Source organism: Gorilla gorilla, chromosome 22 (genome assembly GCF_029281585.2).
Source record: "Gorilla gorilla gorilla isolate KB3781 chromosome 22, NHGRI_mGorGor1-v2.1_pri, whole genome shotgun sequence".
In the NCBI taxonomy this organism is placed as follows: Eukaryota; Metazoa; Chordata; class Mammalia; order Primates; family Hominidae; genus Gorilla; species Gorilla gorilla.
In genome coordinates this window covers 34,520,806-34,544,331 of record NC_073246.2, presented here as the reverse complement: position 1 = coordinate 34,544,331, position 23,526 = coordinate 34,520,806, and the positions used below count along the sequence as shown (strand labels likewise).

Here is a 23,526-nt window from a genome sequence, read left to right as displayed (position 1 = left end):
AAATCAAGGAAAGAAAGTGGAGCATGGAAGGGGAGTAGTCAGTGGTGTCTTGTGCCACAGAAAGATGAGAAGAAATGAGGACAGAAATGTGTCCTTCTGATTTAATAACAGGAAGGGAAGCTGTTGTTGACATTTCATGAGAGTGAGCTCAGAAGTGATGAAGTCAGATAGTGGTAAATTGGTATGGATGGAAGGTGAAGAAGTGGAGAAAAGTGTCTGTAGACAACTCTTTAAGAAAGTTTGGGGGGAAAGAGAAGAGGGCAACTGCTCTAGGAAGATTGGAGGTCCTAGGGTGGTGGTTTTGGATGGGACAGGCTTGAGAATGCACAGTGCTGATGGAAAAGTAGAGGAGAAAGGGCTGATGGTTTGGGGGAAGGGCGAGGCAGAATAGTAGAGCAGTGTCACTGAGAAAATTAGGCTGGGTGGGGCCCATTTGTTCCATCCTCAGATACCCAAGTGACAACCATGTAATGAGACTCCAGCTTGGGGGCAGGCTGTTGAAGTAGGGGTTCCCATCTTAAGACTTCCCTCTTCTGTGTGAAGTGTTGAAGTGATCTGCAGGAGTGGGACAGCTCACAGTTTCAGGAGGGTTGAGGAGTTTTGCAGTAAAGCTCCTGAAGAACAAAGGGTGAGGGGAAGAGCAAACCAGCAAATCATGGAATTGCCAGGCACTTTAGGCCATAAGAGACTGAAAAGCATAATTTCAAATGTGACTGCAGTTGTCAGGACTGGGTGGTTTTCTTTAGCAGAGGCAGTCAGCAATCCAAGTGTTACCACAGAAAGATTAAACAGGGGAATCAGTGCAGGGTTGGGGTTATGTCAAGCACGTGCAATGGAAGAAGAGTGAAGTAGGGTAATGTTTGAGATGAAGAACCATAGAATCTGAAGGTAGGTACAGAAGAAAGCAGAATCAGATGGAGGTAAAAGTTAGAGGGATCAAGCCTTGGCTTCTGAAGAAATCAAAAGAGAAGGAGTAGCCAAGGGAGAGAACTGAAAAGCTGGGAGGCCAAAGTCAGAATGAAGCTTTCAGGTTTATTATTTCAGAAGAGTGCAGTTCTGAGGGGTGTGGGTTAGGAGTGAAGGCGAATGTCCATAAGGATAGGACCAAGGCATTTTGCTATTGAACGAGTTGTCCACATGGACTTTGATGCCACACAGAAAGATGGTGTGGGACCTGACTTACAGTCTTGCTCTCTGCTTAGTCCTCAGTGAGTGGGTTCAGGAAATGGAAGAATGGACGTTGGAGATGACTGTAGCAAGTGGGGGTAGAGGGTGTTACATAAATTCCTGATGGCATAGCATCAGAGCAGTAGGACTTTTTGTTCAGGGTTGGAAGACTAATGTTCTGGAATGGCAGTTAGGTTGCAAGGGTTACCTTGACCCCACTTTCCTACCCAGAAGTAAGTGGAGATGAGGAGACCCTGGGGGAGAACCAGTGTTTACTTAATTAAAGCAAAGCGGGTCTTTGTGGGGTGAGGGTTGCAGGGAGGAGCCTTCTGGGGGAAGACTGTGTGGCTCCTGAGAGCTTGTTGACTCTGAGGCTGGACCTGGGTTAGGCAACGGAGTGGGGCAGTTCCACAGAGCACAGTGGACAGGTTTGGAAGGAGAGCAGGAAACTTGAGTTGGCTTGCACTGGAGAAGCTGCTCTGGGGCATATTGAAAGCCCATTGGGTCACCCCAGCTCCAAGTGGTTGGTCACCTGACATCTTATTGCTCAGAGACAATAGATATCTTTACATCTTCTGAAACAAGCATTTCTGCTAATTGTGGTTTTATACATGCCTTCATGCTTAATCCATGTGTGTTTGCAATGACATAATGTTCATATTTGTTTTGTGTATTTTAACTTTTTAAAACCTAAGGTGAAAAAAATCTCTGAGCAAGTTAAAATGGAGTTATCTCTGATCAAGCCTGCTTTTCCTTAGGTGATGTTGATGACTATAGTGCTGAAGTGGAGGAACTTCTTCCTCAGCATCTCCAGCCATCTTCAAGTTCCGGCCTTGGTACTTCCCCCAGCTCTTCACCCCGAACTAGTCCCTGCCAGTCACCTACGATATCAGAGTGTTCTGTACCTTCCCTTCCCATCAGACCAAGCCGAGCACCGTCAAGAACTCCTGGGCCTCCCAGTGCACAGAGTATGCATTTTATTTGAAAGTTTTGTATGGCTTCCTGTGGCCATTGTGCTTGATGTTGGAGAGTCATCGTTTAAGTTTCATACCTAGGTGATAAAGTGCACCCTGTTTTCTCCGGTACAGAATAGGAAAACTTGTAGATGATAAGCTCTCAATGGAAAGGAAACTTGCTATAACTGTCACTAGATGACAATTGTTCTTAATCTTTTTTCTATGTGGTTAGGTTTGTCTATGTCTTATAACTGATGATTTTCTATGGTATGAACCCATTAACTATTTGAGCTTTTTCTTCTCTCTACTGGCCAGACTACAGAATGGCTTAACTCAAACAATACTTTGTGCATATCAGTAGGGCCACTTAGTAAATTAGCTTTCAGCACCTGAGGCCTAGGTAAGAAGTCAGCACAGAGGTGGCATTATTGCTGCCATGGTACCAGAGGGCAGTTTAATAGTAGACTGCTTTTGTTATTCATACTGAAAATACATGCCCTTTCTTTACACCATTGTGCACATTTTATAGAACATTACACATATATATGAAGGACTGTTCCCTTCTGTCAACAGCTACTTAGAACCTGATCATCTTACCTCCTGTGCGCTTTTTAGGTTCTCCTATTGACGCGCAGCCAGCAACGCCGCTGCCGCAGAAAGACCCCGCCCAGCCCTTGGAGCCCAAGCGGCCGCCGCCGCCTCGCCCGGTCGCCCCTCCCACACGCCCGGCTCCCCCACAGAGACCTCCTCCGCCTTCAGGTGACAACCTTTTATTTCCATTTCTGCTAGATGTAAAATTCTTCACTCTATTTTAAAATGTTTTGCATGTTTTCCAATCTCTAGCTTCTGGATTTTACTGTTTTTTCTATCATTATTGGTATTTCTTAGCTTTTCTCTAAAGAACATGGTAGGCGCAACAGACAAGGTAGAGTGTTTGCAGAGTAGATTCCTCTAAGGTGTTTTCACAGCTGCCTTTAGCTGCCTTCTCACCAGCCAACCAGAGAGGTTTATTTTGTTTTTGCTAATTTGATCTAGTTAGGCATGTAAACTGTTCTTAGGCAAAATTAGGTTTAATTTTTTTCAAAATCCTCATTTCTGGATGATTTATAAGCATAAAATAATTAAAATATACTAATTTCTGTAAAAGTATAATAAAACTGGAGAGCATACGTATTAATGTACAATTGTATATATTTGTTTAATGTTCTTTTAAATTAAATATAGTGCTGTTACTTCAATTATAAGCATATGCATTGAATAATAGTTTTTGTAGTACCTAGATAATATGTAATTCGTGCATGATGCTTGACATCACGGATACTATAGCAATCTTTGACATTTCACTTCTGTATTTAATGTCATTTCCTTTCTGCTGCCTATTTTCTTATGAACTATAAGGGGCTAGGAGTCCTGCACCCACTAGAAAGGAATTTGGAGGTAACCATTTACATTTGTTAGCATGTGTGAATCGTGGTTCATTAATGTTTTACACCTGAAAGACATTTTAGGTTTGTTTGATAAAAGTCAAAATGAATGACATTCTAGTTTAAAACTAATCCACAAATAAAACTAATAAAGGCTTTCATTTCCCAGGTAGGCTGGGATTGTTCATCAGGCCTAATTTTTTTTTAAATAAATGTGGTCGATTCATTTACAAAGATTTAATACCCAAAAGTTATATTAATTTTAAAAGTCATTCAGGTACGGTAAATACAGAACATTTCCCAAGTATCTGATCAGTGATACATTTATTTTCTAGTAGAAAAGCTTTTGGATTAGCAAAGAACTGTATGATTTTTCCTTTCTTCATAAGGAAATTTTTATTCACAATGGGTCACTTTTTGTTTGAAGTATAGTTTATTTGGTTTACACGAAAACTCACAGAGCTCAGTTGGAGTTATACATTTGACAAGTTTATTTAATCTAAATCTCAAGAAAAGATGAGATGAGTTTTCACAGTTCCTCAGAAGAACTTTTAAAAATCCAGTGTTACTAAGGCTCACTGTGCATGTGTAGCCTGGTCTGTTTCTATTGTAGCTTGCCTAGTGACATGGCTGAGCAATTCAGGTCTTACTACAGACTGACTTTGCCTGTGTGTAGATCTTAATGACTGCGTGTGATAAGAATAGCTAAATTATTTCAGCAATACAGCTTCTGCCGAATACAGCTAAGTGATCATTTCTCCATTGACCTACAGAAAACATTCAGTTTTTCACTTTTCAAGCTCCTGCTTTTATAGAAAACATTTAATTTTTCCCTTTTCAAGCTCCTGCTTTTATTTAAATTTCTATGATAATTTTTGCTTATCTTCTGCTTTAATTAGGAAAACATCCTGTAGAAAATAAATTTAAAATGAATCTGTCAAAAGTTATATTAGCAATCCAGTGGATTACAGTGAAATCTGTCTTAATTTTAAAAATTGCTCCCCTTCATAATTCTTTTGTAAGTAGTGTTTGCAACATGTTTTTTCATCCTATAAACAATAATTCCTTTACGTCATTATAGTACATTAGAGTTTTTAAAATTAATGCATCAAAAACTAACTTCAAAAGACTTATGTAGTCTCATAGAAATTTATGATTTCTTTCCTTTTGACTATCAAATATCAGAGTTTTTACTTGCTCTGGATATAAGGAGTAAGATGATTTTTAAAGCAAAGGTCTTCATTAAACATATTTTTTAAATTCCCTATTGGTAGTAATTGCATACATGAAAAGAAAACTGTCATCCTGTTTCTACTCTTCTGTTTGAGTAAAGGGAGGATTCAGATTTGGGCCAAGCATCTAAAGTCACTTTGGTTTGTATTGATATCTTTGAAGAAATTTAAAGCAATAAAAGAGCCTTTTTGCAAATGTGAGTTTACTATGGAAATTGTCTTGTGTGCCTGCCTTTCATTCTGTGCTGTGGGCCCTGAACAATATATAGTTTCTGTTCTTTCTCTAAAAAGGTATTGGAGCCCCTCCCAGTCCTGGGGTAGCTAGGAGAGAGATGGAAGGTAACAAGACTCTTGCATTATAGAAGTGGTTCTCTCATTTTATTTCTCAATGTCAGCGCCCCACCTCCCCACCCCCCAGTGTTTGCAGGCATACTAAATCTTTTCTTGGTCCAGCTGTAAACTTCTCTTTCCCCTCCTTATGTATACCTTGTATTTTTTCCTCTCTTCATTCTATGTCACCTATAGTTTCTAATGGATATCCATTTAATTTCCCTGAGATCCTTAATGTTGTTTGTACTCTGTTTCATATATAGTTTATATATGCCCAGGTTGTGAAATTACTGTTTAAGAATGTCTTCAAAATTCTTTTCAGAATAAGTAAAATATTTAGAAATGTACTTTACTAATCTGAAGTTTTAAAAATTAATGATTATAATTAAACCCTATTAATTCAGATCCAAGAATATAGTATTTTGTAGTTGATTTCAGATAACATAGCTATTTTATAGATTAGCACTGAGCCAGATTTGTTTAAAAGACGTTTAAGACTAGAGGCCATTTGTTATGATTTTAGTTATTAAAAGGCTGGTGTATTTCTTATAACAATTGTACTTGAATTTATTTACAAAAAGGAGAGTTTATCTAAGATGCTGCCCTTTATAGTCACTCCTACTCCTTTTGGCTCCAAGAGTAATTTATTTCATTGTATCCTTCAGCTACCTTTCTAATGAGTTTGAACATATTTTTAACACTGTCTTCCATAAGGCAGATATTTGGTAATAACATATGCCTGTCTTCTGTCTTAATGATGGGATTTTGTTATAGAAATCCGAAAGATCTCATCATAAGATAACCTTATCCACAATGACGTCTACAGCGTGAAGCCCTAAAGTATTGCTACTAGGAGCCTCTTGTGTAATTTGACAAATGCAGTCCTGTCTGTTGCTCAGAAGCCACTTGTCTGCCAGACTGTAAGGGGCAGCAGTGCCGCATCTTGTGACCATTCACACAGCTGACTGTATGTTTTCAAGGTTCACAAGAGAGAGCTCTATGGGGAATGCCACCCCAAAAGTGGTCCCATGAGTGAGATATCAAACTAAAGTCACCACTTGTCTCCCATAAAGGTCTCTCTAAATATTGTAATTTTTCTCTCTTTTGGAGTATTTCATTCAGGACTGATAATACCCTTCATCATTATACAAAGCAAAGTGCTTTGTTTTGTTACCATCTCATGCCCCCATTTCTGCTGGTAATGAAGCAGAACAGCAAGCTGATGTTATGCAATATTGCTTAATTGTTAACTTACAACTAATTTTTTTTTCCCTTCTTGCTTCAAAGCACCCAAAAGCCCTGGAACAGCAAGGAAAGATAATATAGGTAAAAACACTTGAATGTAGCTATTCACCCTTAAAACTGGACCGTGAAATAGACACTTGGAATATAAGTACATGGTTTCTTTTTTATTTTTTTAAACTTAAATATATGATATGATGTCTTTGTTCCAGGACGCAGTCAGCCTTCACCTCAAGCAGGACTTGCAGGCCCAGGACCTGCTGGATACAGTACAGCCAGACCGGTAGGTAAAACCTCGCCTGGGGCCAAGGGTTCTCGGTTCTAAGTCCTGTTTACTACTAGTCAGTTTTGTTACCTTGGAGAAATCATGTGACCCTTCAAGGCCTCAATTTCCTCATCTCTAAAATGAGGGAATTGCACTTGATGATCTTCCGACTCTAACATTATTTTAACATACTCTTCAAAAATAACAAACTTCATTATTTGGATAGAAGTGATACACTTAAAACAATTATGGTCACTAAATAAATATCTTAAGAGTCTCAGTATATGAGGAAATGATGGATTTGGGCAGCTTTTTATCATTTTACCTGAGTAATTAATGAAGATATAAAGTAATCCTTCATTAAAAAGGATTTTAATTACATTTCAGAAAAAAACAATGATAAACTCAGTATAATAAAACTGGTTCTAAAGGTTTTTTTCTCTTTTTGGTTTTTTTCTTGATCAGGTTCATCATATTCCGTAAAGGTATTAGAAATAGGAGAGTAGATGTTGTTACAGGATTTTTCCCTACCTGATGAATGTGTCTTTTCTGTATGTTTATATGTTCTCTTATACACGTAGGTTTTTTTATTATTTGAAAACTTTCTCTGGACTATAACAGGTAATCAAGAACAGAGAGAAAGAGCAAATAGAAACCAGTAATCAGTGACTTAGGCTAGTCCAGTAGGAGTTGGGACTGCTGAGAGGCCCATATCTGAAGAGTAGGAAACTGAGAGCTGTTACTGTACCTAGAAATTAAGATTATTAAGATTGTGAGAACTGAAGAAACCACTTCCTATGAAGATAGAAGTTTTTTGTCTTTTCTGTTGTAGCTGTCCACTTAACAATCTGAAGGTTCTTTTTTATATGTAATATTACTCTTCAAATATTTATCCTCCTTTTTTCAAAAAAAGGGAAATTTGCCATTCACTGATCCCATTACCACACTTGGCACAAGAACTTTCTTGATTCTGTTGAATACCGTAAGTATAGGAAAAGAAAGTCAGGATTTTTGTGAGTTTAAAAGTTCATATTTGCTTAAAATAAATATTGTTAGGTTAGATCCTTCAGCAAACATATGAAAATAGAAAAAGTATTTTTCACTGATGAGTCTTTCAGTGTATTTAATTCGGAATATTGAGTTAGTCATTCAAAAGTTGTACTTCTGTGTTTAAAAAAATATATATATGGCTGGGTGGCAGTGGCATGCACCTGTAGTCCCAGCTACTCAGGGGACTACAATGGAAAGATCGCTTGAACCCAGGAGTTCAAGTCTAGCTGGAGCAACATAGCAAGACCCCATCTCTTAAAAAAACAAATCTTGACCAGGTACGGTGGCTCACGCCTCTGGTCCCGGCACTTTGGGAGGCCGAGGCGGGTGGATCACGATGTCAGGAGATCAAGACCATCCTGGCCAACATGGTGAAACCCCATCTGTACTAAAAATACAAAAAATTAGCCGGGTGTGGTGGCGGGCGCCTGTAGTCCCAGCTACTCGGGAGGCTGAGGCAGGAAAATGCCAGAACCCAGGAGGCGGAGGTTGCAGTGAGCAGAGATTGTGCCACTGCACTCCCATCTGGCCACAGAGTGAGACTCCATCTCAAAAAAAAAAACAAAAAAAAAAACAAATCTCAGGATGTTTTTTTCCCCAAAGTCTCCTAGTTGCTCAGGTATGTATCTCTCTATCTCCTTGTATATTTTAAAATCATCCCAGTTTTTCCCCATAAAGACAGCATTGCACATGGTCAAGAACCCTAGCCCTGCAGCCAGTCAGACCTGAGTTTGGATCCTGGCTCTGCTTTCTGTGTGGCTTTGGGCAAGTTGTATATATTTCTTCATCTTAATTTAAAATAGAGATGATAAAATAATACCTACTTCTGAGGGATATTTTGAAGATGAAATGGAAATGCCTGTATAGTACTTAATTAACATAATGTCTGGCACATAGTAAATAGAAGTAAACAGGAAGATTTTAAAATTCATCATTATAATGGCTTCAAGTAGAGAGCACTTAAAATGACAAATTAGGGACTAATACCGTAAAAGAAAGTAAATGAGATGCAAAAGCAAATGTTTTCACAGAATTTTACCTGTGGAAGGTAAGTAAATGTCTCAAGTGTTATGTTTCCTATCTGTAGATGATTCCTCCTCGTGCTGGAGTTATCAGTGCCCCACAGAGCCACGCGCGGGCATCTGCTGGAAGACTGACTCCTGAAAGCCAAAGCAAAACATCAGAAACATCGAAAGGTAGATCCTCTTTGGGAGGCTGAGGCAGGAGGATCACTTGAGCCCAGAAATTTGAGACCAGCTTGGGCAACATAGTGAGACCCGCCTGTAAAAAAATTAAAAACTCTTAAAATTAGCCAGGGGTGATGGCACATGCCAGCTACTCGGGCGGCTAAGGTGGGAGGATCACTTGAGCCCTGGAGGTTGAGACTGTGGTAAGCCGTGATCACGCCACTGCACTCCAGCCTGGCCAAAAGAACAAGACCCTGTCTCAAAAATCAAAAATTTTTAAAAATTGAGAGAAAAGAAAGGTAGATACTATATTAGAAATACTGTACTGGTTTTGTTGTATATTTTTCTTTTTCCTCTGTCATCTCCCACCTTCTACAACATATATTCAGATAGCTATATCCTTCCTTCATTATACCACAAGAAATGAGGCTACTTATTGGGGGAAGAAATAACTAGAATGTTCTCCTAACATTTCACTAAAGAAGGAAAAAAACATGGTTTTCTAGGATACACCTAACATCTGACAACCACTGGTTTTTTAGGTTCAACTTTCCTTCCTGAACCACTGAAACCTCAGGCTGCTTTTCCTCCGCAGTCTTCTTTGCCCCCGCCTGCTCAAAGGTTGCAAGAGCCTCTTGTCCCTGTGGCAGCATCTATGCCTCAGTCTGGCCCCCAGCCAAATTTGGAAACCCCACCACAACCACCACCTCGAAGCAGGTCATCCCATAACTTGCCTTCAGAAGCTTCCTCACAACCGCAAGTAAGTCTCATTTGTTACACAAAATATTATCTTTGATGCGTATGATTTAGTCTTTGAACATACCTATTTTAATTATTGCCTGTTATAAGAAGTAAAAATAAATACGAGTTGTAATTTTCTTTTTATATTTGTTATTATACATATATATGTGTATATATATATGTTTGGGTTTTTTGTTGTTGTTGTTTGTTTGTTTGTTTTTTCCTTTTTAAGACGAGTCTTGCTCTGTCTCCCAGGCTGGAGTGAAGTGGCACGATCTCCGCTCACTGCAACCTCCGCCTCCCGGGTTCAAGCGATTCTGCCTCAGCCTCCTGAGTAGCTGGGATTACAGGTGCCTGCCACCATGCCTGGCTAATTTTTATATTTTTGGTAGAGACAGGGTTTCACCATGTTAGCCAGGCTGGTCTTGAGCTCCTGACCTCAGGCAATCTGCCCACCTCAGTCTCCCAAAGTGCTGGGATTACAGGCGTGAGCCACCATGCCCAGCCTACTCTGAATTTTCAAAGTGATCTTTCCTTAAAAGTATCTCATTAAACTCTTTTGAAAAAACTGTGAGATGAGTGAACCCTAACACTTTGGAAGGCTGAGGTGGGCAGATCCCTTGAGCCTGCGAGTTCAAGACCAGCCTGGGCAACATAGAGAAACCTTGTCTCTACAAATTAAAGAACTATCCAGGTGTTGTGCCATGCAGCTGTGGTCCTGGCTACTTGGGAGTCTGAGGTGGGAGGATTGCTTGAGCCCAGGAGGTCAAGGCTGCAGTGAGCCATGATCGCTCCACTGCATTCCAGCCTGGTGACACAGTGAGACCCTGTACCTCCAAAAATAATAATAAATAAATAAAAAGTCTTCTTTTACACTTTGGAAAGATCTGAAATACAGAAATAATACGTATTGGCAATGTCCCTTTAGCACATTTATAAGTAATAGTTTACATTTATTTTTACAGATATATGGGTATGTCCAGCTAGTTGGCAGAAGTGAGCAGTTTCTTAAGTGTCTACAGGGTGAAAACAGATGTTAAAGTAAATATGATTCAATACAATATGAATAAAGTTAGCAGTTAGCATTTATTAAGTCACATTTGTAAAAGTTGAAGGATATATAATACAGAAAAATAAATGTTCCCTTAAGCTGGTTAATACCAAAAAGAATTCTATATTTTTTTAGTTTAGAAGATTGAGGATGAAGTCTGGGAGCGGTGGCTCATGCTTGTAATCCCAGCACTTTGGGAGGCCATGGCGGGTCGATCGCCTGAGGTCAGGAATTCAAGACCAGCCTGACCAATATGGTGAAACCCTGTCTCTTTTGTTTTGTAAAAATACAAAAATTACCCAGGCATGGTGGTGTGCGCCTGTAGTCCCAGCTACTCAGGAGGCTGAGACAGGAGAATTGCTTGAACCTGCGAGGTGGAGGTTGCAGTGAGCTGAGATCGCACCACTGCACTCCAGCCTGGGTGACAGAGCGAGACTCCATCTCAAAAAAAAAAAAAAAGAAAGAGAAAAGAAAAATTGAGGATGGTGAAAATATATAATAATGGTAGAACTCCTTCAAATAATGAATTTTTTTTCTGCTAATCCATTTTTAGTGAATTGTGAATTTTTCTTATTTTCTTGTATACTCTTTTGTAGTTTTTAAAATGTAATTGAAGGGCAAAAAACTTTTTCAACTAGCCACTCTGAGCTTTCTAGGACTGTTTTAGGGCATCCATCGCGTTGTAGATGCGTGCCATAATTACTAAATCTCTGATGGTTTAAGTGTCCTTAGACCAATACGAAAGTAGATAAAGTACTCTGAAAAACTTCCGGAAGTGCAAACTGTTAGCTGAGATTGTAGTTATCATTATAAAATCATTCTAAGACACATGTCATTTTCTCAGAAAACTTTCCATTGTTTTGACTTATGTTTTTCATTGAAGTGGGTATAGCGATTTGGTGGCCGACGGGCACATGCTTTGTGTGTGATTCAAGATTGTGTTCTTGAATCTCATGGTTGTCAGTTCATCAAAAAGACAAAGATACTTGTTTCAAATCCTGAAGTATCTTTTTGCCTCAGTCATTGATATCAAACTCCTTAATATTAGATACACAGACACACTTTTCTTTCTTGGAGGGTGGGGTCTTGTTTACATGCAGAGTGTCATTGTGAGGGAACACAAAGTGGTTACAGTTTCCTCCAGGGAATGCCCAATGCTGGGGGCCAGGAGGGAGGTGAGGAGGAGTCTTTCTATCTTTTTGTACCTTTTGAATTTTGAACCATAAAATAATGCCTATTTTAAAAATAATAAAAAAAATTTTTAAATTATTGGAAGTAGCTGTAAGTTGAACAATTTACAAGATTTTCAAACCTGATGGTGAGATTTTTAAATATGACAAGTTTGATATTTTGTAATGACACGGAATAGTTTTAGAATTGAACATTTGTAATTTTTACAAGTCTTTACTTATCCTATTCCAAATCTACAAGGTATTTAAAACATAACGTATATGACCCAGTTTTACTTTTTATTATTTATCCTTTGACTTTATAATTTTGTATAGAAGAGATTCGTTTAATTTGAGTGATTATATAACATACGTCCTTTACAAAGTATAAAAAATCCTCACTTATCTATCTGACTTCTAGCATCTTAGTCATCTTTATCAGCTGAGAGCCAGAAATAAGGAAATGCAACTGGAAGTAAAGGAACCGAACTCACTGCTGTACTGTTACTGTGAGACCTGGTAGAAAAATCGCAGCATTCTAGACCCATTTAATGGAGGATACAGCAACCTTGTACCTCTCAGTATAAACCTATTCCTGATCTCCTATCCACTGCCAGAGCTGATACATAAAACTCTGAGTGTTAAATAAGAGTCTCATGTTTACTAGGCAGGAAATTCTAAAGTACTTAATATATTTCAGGGTGATGTCTCTGAATTGTCAAAGTTAGTTTTGCTATTTAGTAATAGGTTTAGATATTGGAGAAGATTTACCTCAAAACTTGCTTGAGGATACTAGATTTTAAAAAATAATGGTATATTATAGAGAGATTATGATTTCATTTTTAAACAAAGGTAAATTCCAAATTTCTTGTAAGGTACAAGTTTCTTGTACCTTCCAACTAATACATTATGAAGTAAATTAATGATATTAAGAGTATCATCCTTCAGAAAATTTGAGTAAGATAAAACAAGCTAGATGAGTACTAATTTTCAGTAGGGTAGTCTTTTTGCAAAATAGTATGTACCAAAAATGGTACCATTTTGTACCATTACATTGCCATTTTCTCTAATAATGACATCCCTAGGCTATCCTAAGGCTGTGTCTTAGTCTGCTTGGGTTGACATATGAAATACCATAGACTGGGTGGCTTACACAACAGAAATTTATTTTCTCACAGTTTTGGAGGCTGGAAGTCTGAGATCAGGGTGCCAGCATGGTTGAGTTCTGGTGAGGGCACTCTTTGTGGTGTGCTGATAGCCACCTTCTCACTGTGTGTTCACACAGCCTCATTGCATGTGGTGCCTGGAATGAGAGCATGCACACACCCTTGCACACGCTCTCTGGTGTCTCTTCTCATAAGGACACTAATTCCATCATGGGGTCCCACCTTCATGACCTCATCTAACTCTAATTACCTCCTAGTGGCCCCACCTCCAAATACCATCACACAGGGGCTTATGGAATCAACATATGAATTTGGGAGGGGAGAGCACACAAATATTCAGTCCATAACAGGTTGCTTAAAATATTTTAGAACTCTGAAATCATTTGGAGTATTATTTTTGGAATAACAAAACTGAACTGGTTAGTAATCAACCTCAGACAAAACTAAAGTCTGGACCCTAATTCAACAAAATTATAAAAGGAATTGGAATTGTCTTTTGAATTTATGTTACAACCTGCAAATATTGCTGCTCTTGGGTTCTGTATGTAACTTAGAACAGAAAGTATTTTGTTGACTGAATTGTTAGGGTTGCTGGTTGATCTCGGATTGTCCTCCTAACTCTTTCCTTTGATGTCTGTTTCCTTTCTCAAAGCAGGAGCAACCATCAGGGTAACAGGTATCTGACAATTTATCAATCTTACATGTGTTTTCATCCGTCTCAACACATTAGATGTATGAATCTCTGCTTCATACATCTGAAGTTTCACCCATTTTTAAAACCACCTGTCTCCATTAATAAATTCTATCATACCATAAAACCTGCTTTTGCTTTTCTTAGTATTTTGGATTTTAGGAACCATGTAGTTGTTCTTGCTAATGCTTTACCACTTTTTGCTTCATTTTTTTAATGAAAATTAACAAAACTAAAAAGTGTAACTTCAAGAAAGTAAGATTTAGGTATATGAAGGCCTTTTTGGCAAAACCAGATCGGTTCTTGGTTTTAACAATGGCATTTATGTAATTACATAAACACAAAATTCAGTATGTTTTTTAGGAAAAAATATTTGGGGGAAATATTTTTTCAAATAGTTTTAGTAGCAAGATTGTTATTGGTAAGGAAGAATTGATGGTTTAGAAAGATGAAAGTTACCAGTATAACAAGATTGTCTAAAGGTCCTTCCAACACCTTTCTCTGTAAAAATAGCACCAATTTTAATATTGTCATCACAAATCCTGCTTAGATTACAAATTAATTCTAATGTGATGAATGGTGATGTGGTTGTCATTGTAATTTCAAGTCTGGGAAAAATGATCCTGATTCTATCAAATTAACTTATTTTGAAATAAAAATTTTCTTATATATGAAAATAAAGGTGTTTAAATGTATAGCACTGATGCAGCAGGTGACTTCTGTTCTAAGCTGGCAGAGCACAAAATTCTCCTTTCCTATAATGTCTGTGTTGCAGACGGTTCTATCTGCCATAGGAGAATTTTGTCTCAGACAGAAGTATTTCCATTTTGTATTAACTATAAATAGTCCAGAGATTTTTGGTAATAGTTAATTTTATAATATCTATATAAATTTCCTTTTAAGTACATTCCCACATATAGGTCTACTTACCTAAGACATTTAGAGTACAGTTTAAAGTCTGTGACATGTTTTCTCTTCAATTTTGTACAAATTTATCACACTAAGTTTGAAGAAAAATATAGTGTTTCAGCCAATTATAAAGCATATTCTAGGATAGTTGAATAAAACAGATACTTGAAAGTTATTCACTTAAGTCATCCATTTCCTTTTACAAGTGAACATCCTTCCTTATTCTTAAGCAGTAGCTAAGTGTTTCATAGTATGCAGTTACATTTTATTGAGACTGCTGCTGTTTTTTTCCAATATATTTCATGAAAGTATAGTTATGTTGCTTTAACAACTATCCAAATTCCTTTTGGGCAGTGCTCATTTTATTACATTGCCAGTCTTGAACTGAATTTTTTTTTGCCCTATCGTATCCAACCCTGAAGTTTTCTTAAGTTAGCATAAGTGTCCAAGTCATCTACCCTAGTTTTAAGAATTATATACATTTTTTTCAAAATTAATAATGTATGCCTGATAAGCTAATTTGCTTATGAGGCCAGAATCATAGTTCTTTCCCTTCATCCGATCATTTGTCTTTGCTCAGTCCCTTGGCTGTGCTCCACTCCAACCACCTTCTTTATGGAGTAGGGACCAAGGGATTTAGGGCAGGAGTGAAGGAATTCCAAGCACTCTTCCTACTGATAACAGTTCACAGCCAACTCTGTCACATAGAAGGGACCAGGCACCACTCTAGGCACATCATTGTGGTTGTAGACTTCATAAACCAAATAGAAAATGGAACTTTTTTTCCTCTGGTTTTAAGCAATGGTTGCATTTGGTTACTAATAGTGTATCTGTTTCGGAATATTTTTACAAGACAGGAGGGTCAATTTTTTTACGGAAAGTTGTCACATTACTCAGTTTTTGTTTTTTCAGACGGAGTTTTGCTCTTGCCCAAGCTGGAGTGCAGTGGTGTGATCTCAGCTCACTGCAACCTCTGCCTCCCAGGTTCAAGCAATTCTCCTGCCTCAGCCTCCTGAGTAGCTGGGATTATAGGCGCGCACCACCATGCCCAGCTAATTTTTTGTATTTTTAGTAGAGACAGGTTTCATTATGTTGGCCAGGCTGGTCTGGAACTCCTGACCTCAGGTGATCCACCTGCCTGAGCCTCACAAAGTGCAGGGATTATAGGCGTGAGCCACCGCGCCCAGCCTCACATTACTCAGTTTATTCAACAAAGGAGAGCTTACATTAAAAGTCAGCTGTGCTGGGCGTGGTGGCTCATGCCTGTAATCCTGACACTTTGGGAGGCTGAGGTGGGCAGATTGCCTGCGCTCAGGAGTTTGGGACCAGCCTGGGCAACATAGTGAAACCCCATCTGTACTAAAATACAAAAAATTAGCTAGACCTGGTGGGACACGCCTGTAGTCCCAGCTACTCAGAGGCTGAGGCACAAGAATCACTTGAACCCGGGAGGTGGAGGTTGCAGTGAGCCAAAATCGTGCCATTGCACTCCAGCCTGGGTGACAGCACAAGACTTGGTCTCCAAAAAAAAAAAAAAGTGGGGGTGGGCAAAGAACTCTCAAAATTTATTTTTCCAAGTAGAAGAGGGAAAGATGGAGTCTTCATCTTAGGAATAAAATATGCTAATAGAATTAATTTTATCTATAAAATTGAATTTCCATAGTAACATTAATTTTAGAAAACACACTTAAAAGAACAGTGAAACCACATCATCATCATAGATGGGTGTTAGAATTTTATTTATATAGATTTAGCATAAGTTATAAGTATGGATTTCTTAAGTTTATGCTGAAATGTGATAGAACTGGGCCTGAACAAATTTGTTAATTCTGTACAATTCTCCTTCTTACCATTTCAAAACTTGCATGAATGAAATAAGCTCTATTTGATTTTGAGGGATTTAAAAATGGATGTAATTAGAAAGGATTTATTTAGAAAGAAGTTTTTAAAGACTGTAGGTGTTTCATCTTATTTAAACCACTGGAGTAACAAACTACACAAAGCTACTTTTTAGTTTCTAAATTTACATGCTTGCCACTAAAAGGGAAGAATAATTGAGACAGGAAGAATAGGGGGTATTAAGAGTAAATATAAACTGATTTTTCAGTGCTCCCTTTCTTTTGCAGGTAAAAACAAATGGAATCTCTGATGGCAAACGAGAATCACCATTAAAGATTGACCCATTTGAAGATCTGTCATTTAATCTGCTTGCTGTATCAAAGGCTCGGCTATCTGTTCAAACGTCACCTGTTCCCACCCCAGACCCAAAGAGGTTGATTCAGTTGCCTTCTGCAACGCAAAGTAATGTTAATACTTTGAGTTCTGTAAGTTGCATGCCAACAATGCCTCCAATTCCAGCTCGGAGTCAATCCCAGGAAAATATGCGAAGTTCTCCAAACCCATTTATTACTGGCTTGACCAGGACAAATCCTTTCAGTGACAGGACTGCTGCTCCTGGAAACCCATTTAGAGCCAAGTCTGAAGAATCAGAGGCAACTTCATGGTTCTCCAAAGAAGAGCCCGTTACTATCAGTCCTTTCCCTTCTCTGCAGCCTCTTGGTCATAATAAAAGCAGGGCTTCATCTTCACTTGATGGCTTTAAGGACAGTTTTGATCTACAGGGCCAGTCTACATTAAAAATTAGCAACCCGAAAGGATGGGTAACCTTCGAGGAAGAAGAGGATTTTGGTGTGAAAGGAAAGTCAAAGTCAGCTTGTTCAGACTTACTGGGTAATCAGCCAAGTTCATTTTCTGGCTCCAACCTGACATTGAATGATGACTGGAATAAAGGTACAAATGTCTCTTTCTGTGTGTTGCCGTCAAGAAGACCTCCTCCACCTCCTGTCCCTCTGCTCCCACCCGGCACCAGCCCTCCAGTAGATCCTTTCACGACCTTGGCCTCTAAGGCTTCACCCACACTGGACTTTACAGAAAGATAACGCCATGCAATAGAAAACAGTGGGTACTTGCTTTTGGCAGGATAGAGCCAAGAGAATTGGGCATTAGTATTTCATTATGTGCAATAAGTCATTGTAAGTGCACTGATACCTTCACAAAACACCACTATTTGATGTGTACAGAGTTGGACTATGTGTATATTGGAAATAAGGAAAAACCCTTCTCATTGTTAACTGGAGTTTTGATGTATTTCTCTTTGGATGAATAGGAGACAGTAGTAGCCATAAAAAGTACTTAAAACTACTTTAGAAAACAGTCCTTATTCAGAAACTTTTCGGTCAGTCTTCTGAAGAATCTCAAAAAGCCCACCCAACTTTCAGCTGACATTTCCACCAGCCCTCTCATACTTGTTAACAATTGGTATCTATGAGTATTTACCAAAGAGCTGCCAAGGTTACAGTGAACAGAGTTTTGAAAGGCATTGCTTTAAAGGAAAAAAGTATAGGTATGTGTACATATATAATACAAACACATGTACTTCTGTATACATTTACGTATTTTTACAATTCATACTTTAATTTCTAGGCTATAACTCAGACCAAATTATACCTAAAAGTTCCAACAAAGTCCCTTTCTCAATATCACATTACCAAAAAGATGGCTGCAGATGTAATTTGGACCTTTCATTAATTTTGTTTTCAAAACTAGAATAATCTCACCACAGAATCAGAATTTTCTACCGTTCCACCCCCAACCCCTTCAAATACACACAACCTTGTTACTTTTCACTCTAGCACCTTCATACGCTTTTCTCCAGGAGGAGGTTCTTACAGCTGGAAACAGGCTATTTTGTGGTCACTGTCAAGTGGATGGATATTCTAGCGCTCCCAAAAAAGCACTATGGCCTTATATGCAGGGAAGGCACATACCACCAAGTTCAATGAGAAATATTAGAGCTAACCGTACTCTCTTTTCTGCGTACGTTCGAGTATACGTTGCCCATATCCCTCCCATATTTTCTTTTTGCTGCTTTTGCTCTGGAACTTTGCTTTTAGCAGGGAAAGCAGCCGTCCCCTGAGTGCTTTGAATTGGGAATATACCCAGTGTGTGTTCTCCCCCCTCTTACGAGGCTACATAACACATCTATGATGCTGCTTTAAGTTTTTAGAGGCTATACCTCAAAGTAGCTGCGGATTTTGTCTCCTGCACTGCCAATATGCAACTGATCCCGCTTTTATTAATTTTTTGAAGAAGTACACAGAATTTTTACAGAATGTAGTATTTTGATATCACTAAGTAAACCAATCAGAAAACTCCTTGAGCAATAGTTGTTTCTTTGTCAGTTTCAGTTACAATCATCTTTACCCATTAAGACTTACATTAACATTCCTTTTATATAAAGAGTTGTATATGTCCACCTAAATTCCTATGTCCACACTTAACCTTTAAAGATGTACATTGAGGGAATATCAAAAAATAGCGTTCATGGCTACGAATATGTAGAATGTTAAAAGCACAGCAAACTGCACTGCACTTATGGCATAAAGCAAATCTATTAGAAAAAAAGCATTTTTCTAAATGCTCAAATGTTATCAAAATACTATATTTATAGAAGTAATCTTCTCTGTTAACAGCCAAGATTTGCTGTTAGAAATAACTCTTGTGAGTTTTATATTGTGCTTTTTGGAGGTTCTAATCATTTCAGCAGTAGCGTCTTAAACAGCAGTATTACTATAAGCAGTTGCTTCAAAATGTGAATTAACGTGTTGAAACTGTGGCTTTAACATCCATGTGACTAGTGTATATGGTATTTGCTCTCCATTAGCAAAATAATTCATTGTTAGGTAAACTTCACTAGTGCAAATTGCAGATCTGTGAGCAATGTTTCCTATTGGATATAAACTACTGTCTAAAATATACATATCAGCAGCCCAGCCTTTATCAGGAAAATTATACTTGGCAAGTTGCTGAAAATGCACAAAGTTATGAAAGTTAAAGGTATGCTGCAAATAGCTAGCCATTATTCTGTGTATTATTAAATATTTACTAGTTCTGTTAAAAGCAGAGCGGAAGTTAGACACTAAGGATCTCTTTGTGAACTCTGTGTTCTTTATATTAGATTGCTGTTTATATGTAAGAATTTTATTGCTTATGTGGCATACAATATTTATAACTATAAACTTTATAGAAGTACAGTATTAAAGTCAGTGGTACACAGACATTCTGTACATATCCTGTGAAACGTGCTGTCATATGAAATAAATATATCTGTCTTTACCATGCTGACTTCTTTGTTAGAAAGGGAAGAATTTTTCTCAGCCATTTTCCTTGTACTTTACATGCACAAGTTTGGTGACGTTCAAACAAAATAAGCTTAACCCTTATTGCCGAATCAGATATTTTAATTCAAGACCTTATTTTCATTTCTTCAGATAGTGCTTCCTCTAAAAATAAGATTTTCCAAGATTACTAATCATTATTAAAAAGTCCATGCTCAGCCTGGCCAGCATGGTGAAACCCCGTCTCTACTAAAAATATGAAAAAAAAAATTAGTCGGGCGTGGTGATGCAGGCCTGTAATCCCAGCTACTGGGGAGGCTGAGGCAGGAGAATCACTAGAACCTGGGAGGGAGAGGTTGCAGTGAGCCGAGATTGTGCCATTGCACTCCAGCCTGGGCGAGAAGAGCAAAACTCCGTTTCAAAAAGAAAAAAGTCCATGCACTTATTCCATAAGAGAGGCCCTCACGCAAAAACATGCTGACTTGAAAATAATACAAGAAATATGAATGATTTTTCTTACCCAAAGCAGAAGGAACAACTGGGGGGCAAAGAGGAATTGGGACAAAAATAACCAGACAGAAAAAGGGACCGCCTAAAGAGACCCAAATTAAAAGGCCAGGGCCGGGCGTGGTGGCTCACGCCTGTAATCCCAGCGCTTTGGGAGGCCGAGATGGGTGGATCATGAGGTCAGGAGTTCGAGACCAGCCTGACCAACATGGTGAAACCCTGTCTCTACTAAAAATACAAAAATTAGCCGGGCGTGGTGGCAGGCATCTGTAATCCCAACTACTCAGGAGGCTGAGGTAGGAGAATAGTTGAATTTGGGAGGCGGAGGTTGCAGTGAGCCGAGATCACGCCATTGCACTTCATCCTGGGGGACAGAGGGAGACTGTCTCAAAAAAAAGAAAAAGAGGCCAAGGCTAGGCAAGGTGCAATGGCTCATGCCTATACTCCCAGCATTTTGGGAGGCTAAGGCGGGAGGCTTGATTGAGCCCAGGAGTTCGAGACTAGCCTGGACAACATAGACTTTATCTCTGGTAAAAATCAAAAAAATTAGCTGGGCATGGTGGTGCGTCCCTGTAGTCCCAGCTACTCAGAAGTTTGAGGTGGAGCATCACTTGAGCCCAGGAGATCGAGGCTGCAGTGAGTGAGCTGTGATCACACAACCACACTCCAGCCTCGGCATCGGACCAAGACCCTATCTCAAAAAAAAAAAAAAAAAAAAAAGCCAAGGCTAGTATTGCCTTTTTTCAGACCTATCTGATTGATACTTGAAATTCTTACCTTAATTCTTAATGTTCATTAACCTTTTATTAAGAAGTTACAGAATTATTGGCTTACAAAAACCATTTTAAGATACTTGTAGGTTAATATGGAGTTATAAGAAATGATACAGAGACCCTGTGTACCCCTTTACCCACTTGCCCCCATGGGTAACAGCTTGCAAAACTACAGTACCAGAGCATGACCAAGACATGAACAATACAGAGCATTTCCATCACCATAAGGAGCCCTCATGTTGCCCTTTTCCCACTGCCCTTTTCATCCCATCTCCTTTTCCTCTGCCCTTAACCTCCGGCAACCACTAATCTGATCTCCGCATGTATAATTTTCTCACTTCAAGAATGTTACGTAAATTGAATCGTGGTATGTAACCTTTTGGGGTTGGCTTTTTTCACTCGGCATAATTCTCTGGAGATTCATCTAGGTTGCATGTACTCTGTTCCTTTTTATTGCTGAATAGTATTCCATGGTATGGATGTACCACCGTTTATTTAACCGTTCATCCACTGAAGGACACTTGGGTTGTTTCCAGTTTGGTGGCTATTACAAATAAAGCTGCTATGAAGATAAGTTCTCATGTCTCTGGGATAAATGCCCAGGAGTGCAATTGCTTGGTTATGTGGTAATGGCATGCTTCAGTTTTTTAAAAACTGAAACTCTTCCAGAGTGCCTACCCTTTTACATTCCCATCAGCAATGCATGAGTAATCCAGCTTCTCCACATCCTTTTCCTCATTTGGTGGTGTTGCTATTTTTTATTTTAGCCATTATAGTAGTGGGTGTTTCATTGTGGTTTCAATTTGCATTTCCCTAACAGCTAATGATAAAAATCTTTTGTTTTTGTTTTGTTTTTTGAGACAGAGTCTTGCTCTGTCAACCAGGCTGGAGTACAGTGGCACAGTCTTGCTTCACTGCAACCTCCGCCTCCCGGGTTCCGACAATTCTCCTGCCTCAGTCTCCCAAGTAGTGGGGCTTATAGGCGCCTGCCACCATGCCCAGCTAATTTTTTGTGTTTTTAATAGAGATGGGTTTCACCATTTTGGCCAGGCTGGTCTCGAACTCCTGACCTTAGGTGATCCGCCTACCTTGGCCTCCCAAAGTGTTGGGATTATAGGCGTGAGCTACTGTGCCCAGCCTGAAGATCTTTTCAAGTGCTTATTTGCCATCTTATATTCCATGAAGTGTCTGTGGTATTTTACCCATCATCTAAATGGATTTTGTTTTTACAGTTGAGGATTATTTACATATTCCAGATTCTACTCATCTTTCATTGGATATGTGGTTTGCAGATACTTCTCCAGTCTGTAGCTTAGTTTTCATCGTTTTTACATGACCCACAGCCAGATTCTGAGCTCTGCAGGACCAGAAACTATAGCAAGGGTGATAGGCATGTAATAAGCAAACTCACAAGAAACTGATGTATAAATCAAAACACCAATTTATTAATGTTAGAAAAATGTCTGACCATATCAAGGATTACCAATTATATGGAGAGAGGGGAACTCTTACATGGTTGGTGAAAGGGTAAACTGGCACATCAGCTCAAGAAAACAATTTAACAATGTTGGGTAAAATTCATATACCCTGTCAATAAGAAATCCGACTTCTAGAGAAACTAGGAGCTGTGGAGCATGAGAGGCATTGTTTGTAATGGTGAAAACCACAAATAAACATCAACAGGGGAGTGGAGTGGCATAGTCATACAGTGGAATCGTAGACAACAGTGAAAATGAGTGAAAAGAACATATGAGAAAACCTCACGGTGTAGCCATAAAGCAAGATACAAAATAGTAAGACACCATTTATATAACATTTAAAAGGCCAGGCGCGGTGGCTCATGCCTGTAATCCTAGTACTTTGGGAAGCCAAGGCGGGCGGATCACGAAGTCAGGAGTTCGAGGCCAACATAGTGAAACTCCATCTCTACTAAAAATACAAAAAAATCAGCTGGGCTTGGTGGCAGACGCCTGTAATGTCAGCCACTTGGGAAGCTGAGGCAAGGAGAATCGCTTGAACCTGAGAGGCGGAGGTTGCAGTGAGCCGAGATTGCACCACTGCACTCCAGCCTGGGCGACAGTGTGAGACTCCGTCTCAATAAATAAATTAATTAATTAAATAAAATAAAATTTAAAATACACAAGAGGATATATTTTTAGGGGTACATGCACGTTAATGGTATAAAAAACATGCAATGGAAATGATAAACACCAAATTTAGAATAGCAATTTACCTCTGGAGAAGGGGAAGAAGAGAATGGGATTAGAAAGAGGTATGTGGGGGCTTTAACTGTATCTGTAGTGTATTAGGACAAAAAAAAAAGCAGTCAATAGAGTAAAATTTGCTCTTTTCCTTTCTGGCTGCCTGACATCCAGCAGCCATTATGAATGACTCATAAATTATCCAGACCAGGATGTTAATCACTGATGAATTGCTTAACAGATACAAATGGTCATAAGATGCTCTTCATCCTAGAAAAGAAACAGCAC

The 23,526-nt window shown here is 38.8% G+C and overlaps 1 protein-coding gene across 26 annotated transcripts in view; it reads left to right on the top strand.

Annotated features, from left to right (window-relative positions):
- Positions 1–19,756, top strand: part of SYNJ1 (synaptojanin 1) — a 98,767-nt gene extending 79,011 nt beyond the window's left edge. For 8 of the 26 annotated variants that reach the window (XM_004062698.4, XM_055373886.2, XM_055373885.2 and 5 more), the window contains 9 exons: positions 1,926–2,135; positions 2,739–2,882; positions 3,522–3,560; positions 5,071–5,118; positions 6,397–6,435; positions 6,564–6,634; positions 8,754–8,862; positions 9,396–9,613; positions 16,707–19,756. In XM_004062698.4, the coding sequence (XP_004062746.2) occupies positions 1,926–2,135; positions 2,739–2,882; positions 3,522–3,560; positions 5,071–5,118; positions 6,397–6,435; positions 6,564–6,634; positions 8,754–8,862; positions 9,396–9,613; positions 16,707–17,519 (1,691 nt within the window). In that variant the 3' untranslated portion in view covers positions 17,520–19,756. Of the gene's footprint in view, positions 1–1,925; positions 2,136–2,738; positions 2,883–3,521; positions 3,561–5,070; positions 5,119–6,396; positions 6,436–6,563; positions 6,635–8,753; positions 8,863–9,395; positions 9,614–13,632; positions 13,660–16,706 lie in introns of those variants that run through there. The other 18 variants (XM_055373896.2, XM_063702614.1, XM_004062697.4 and 15 more) reach the window with 9 other exon arrangements.
- The last annotated feature ends 3,770 nt before the right edge of the window (positions 19,757–23,526 follow it).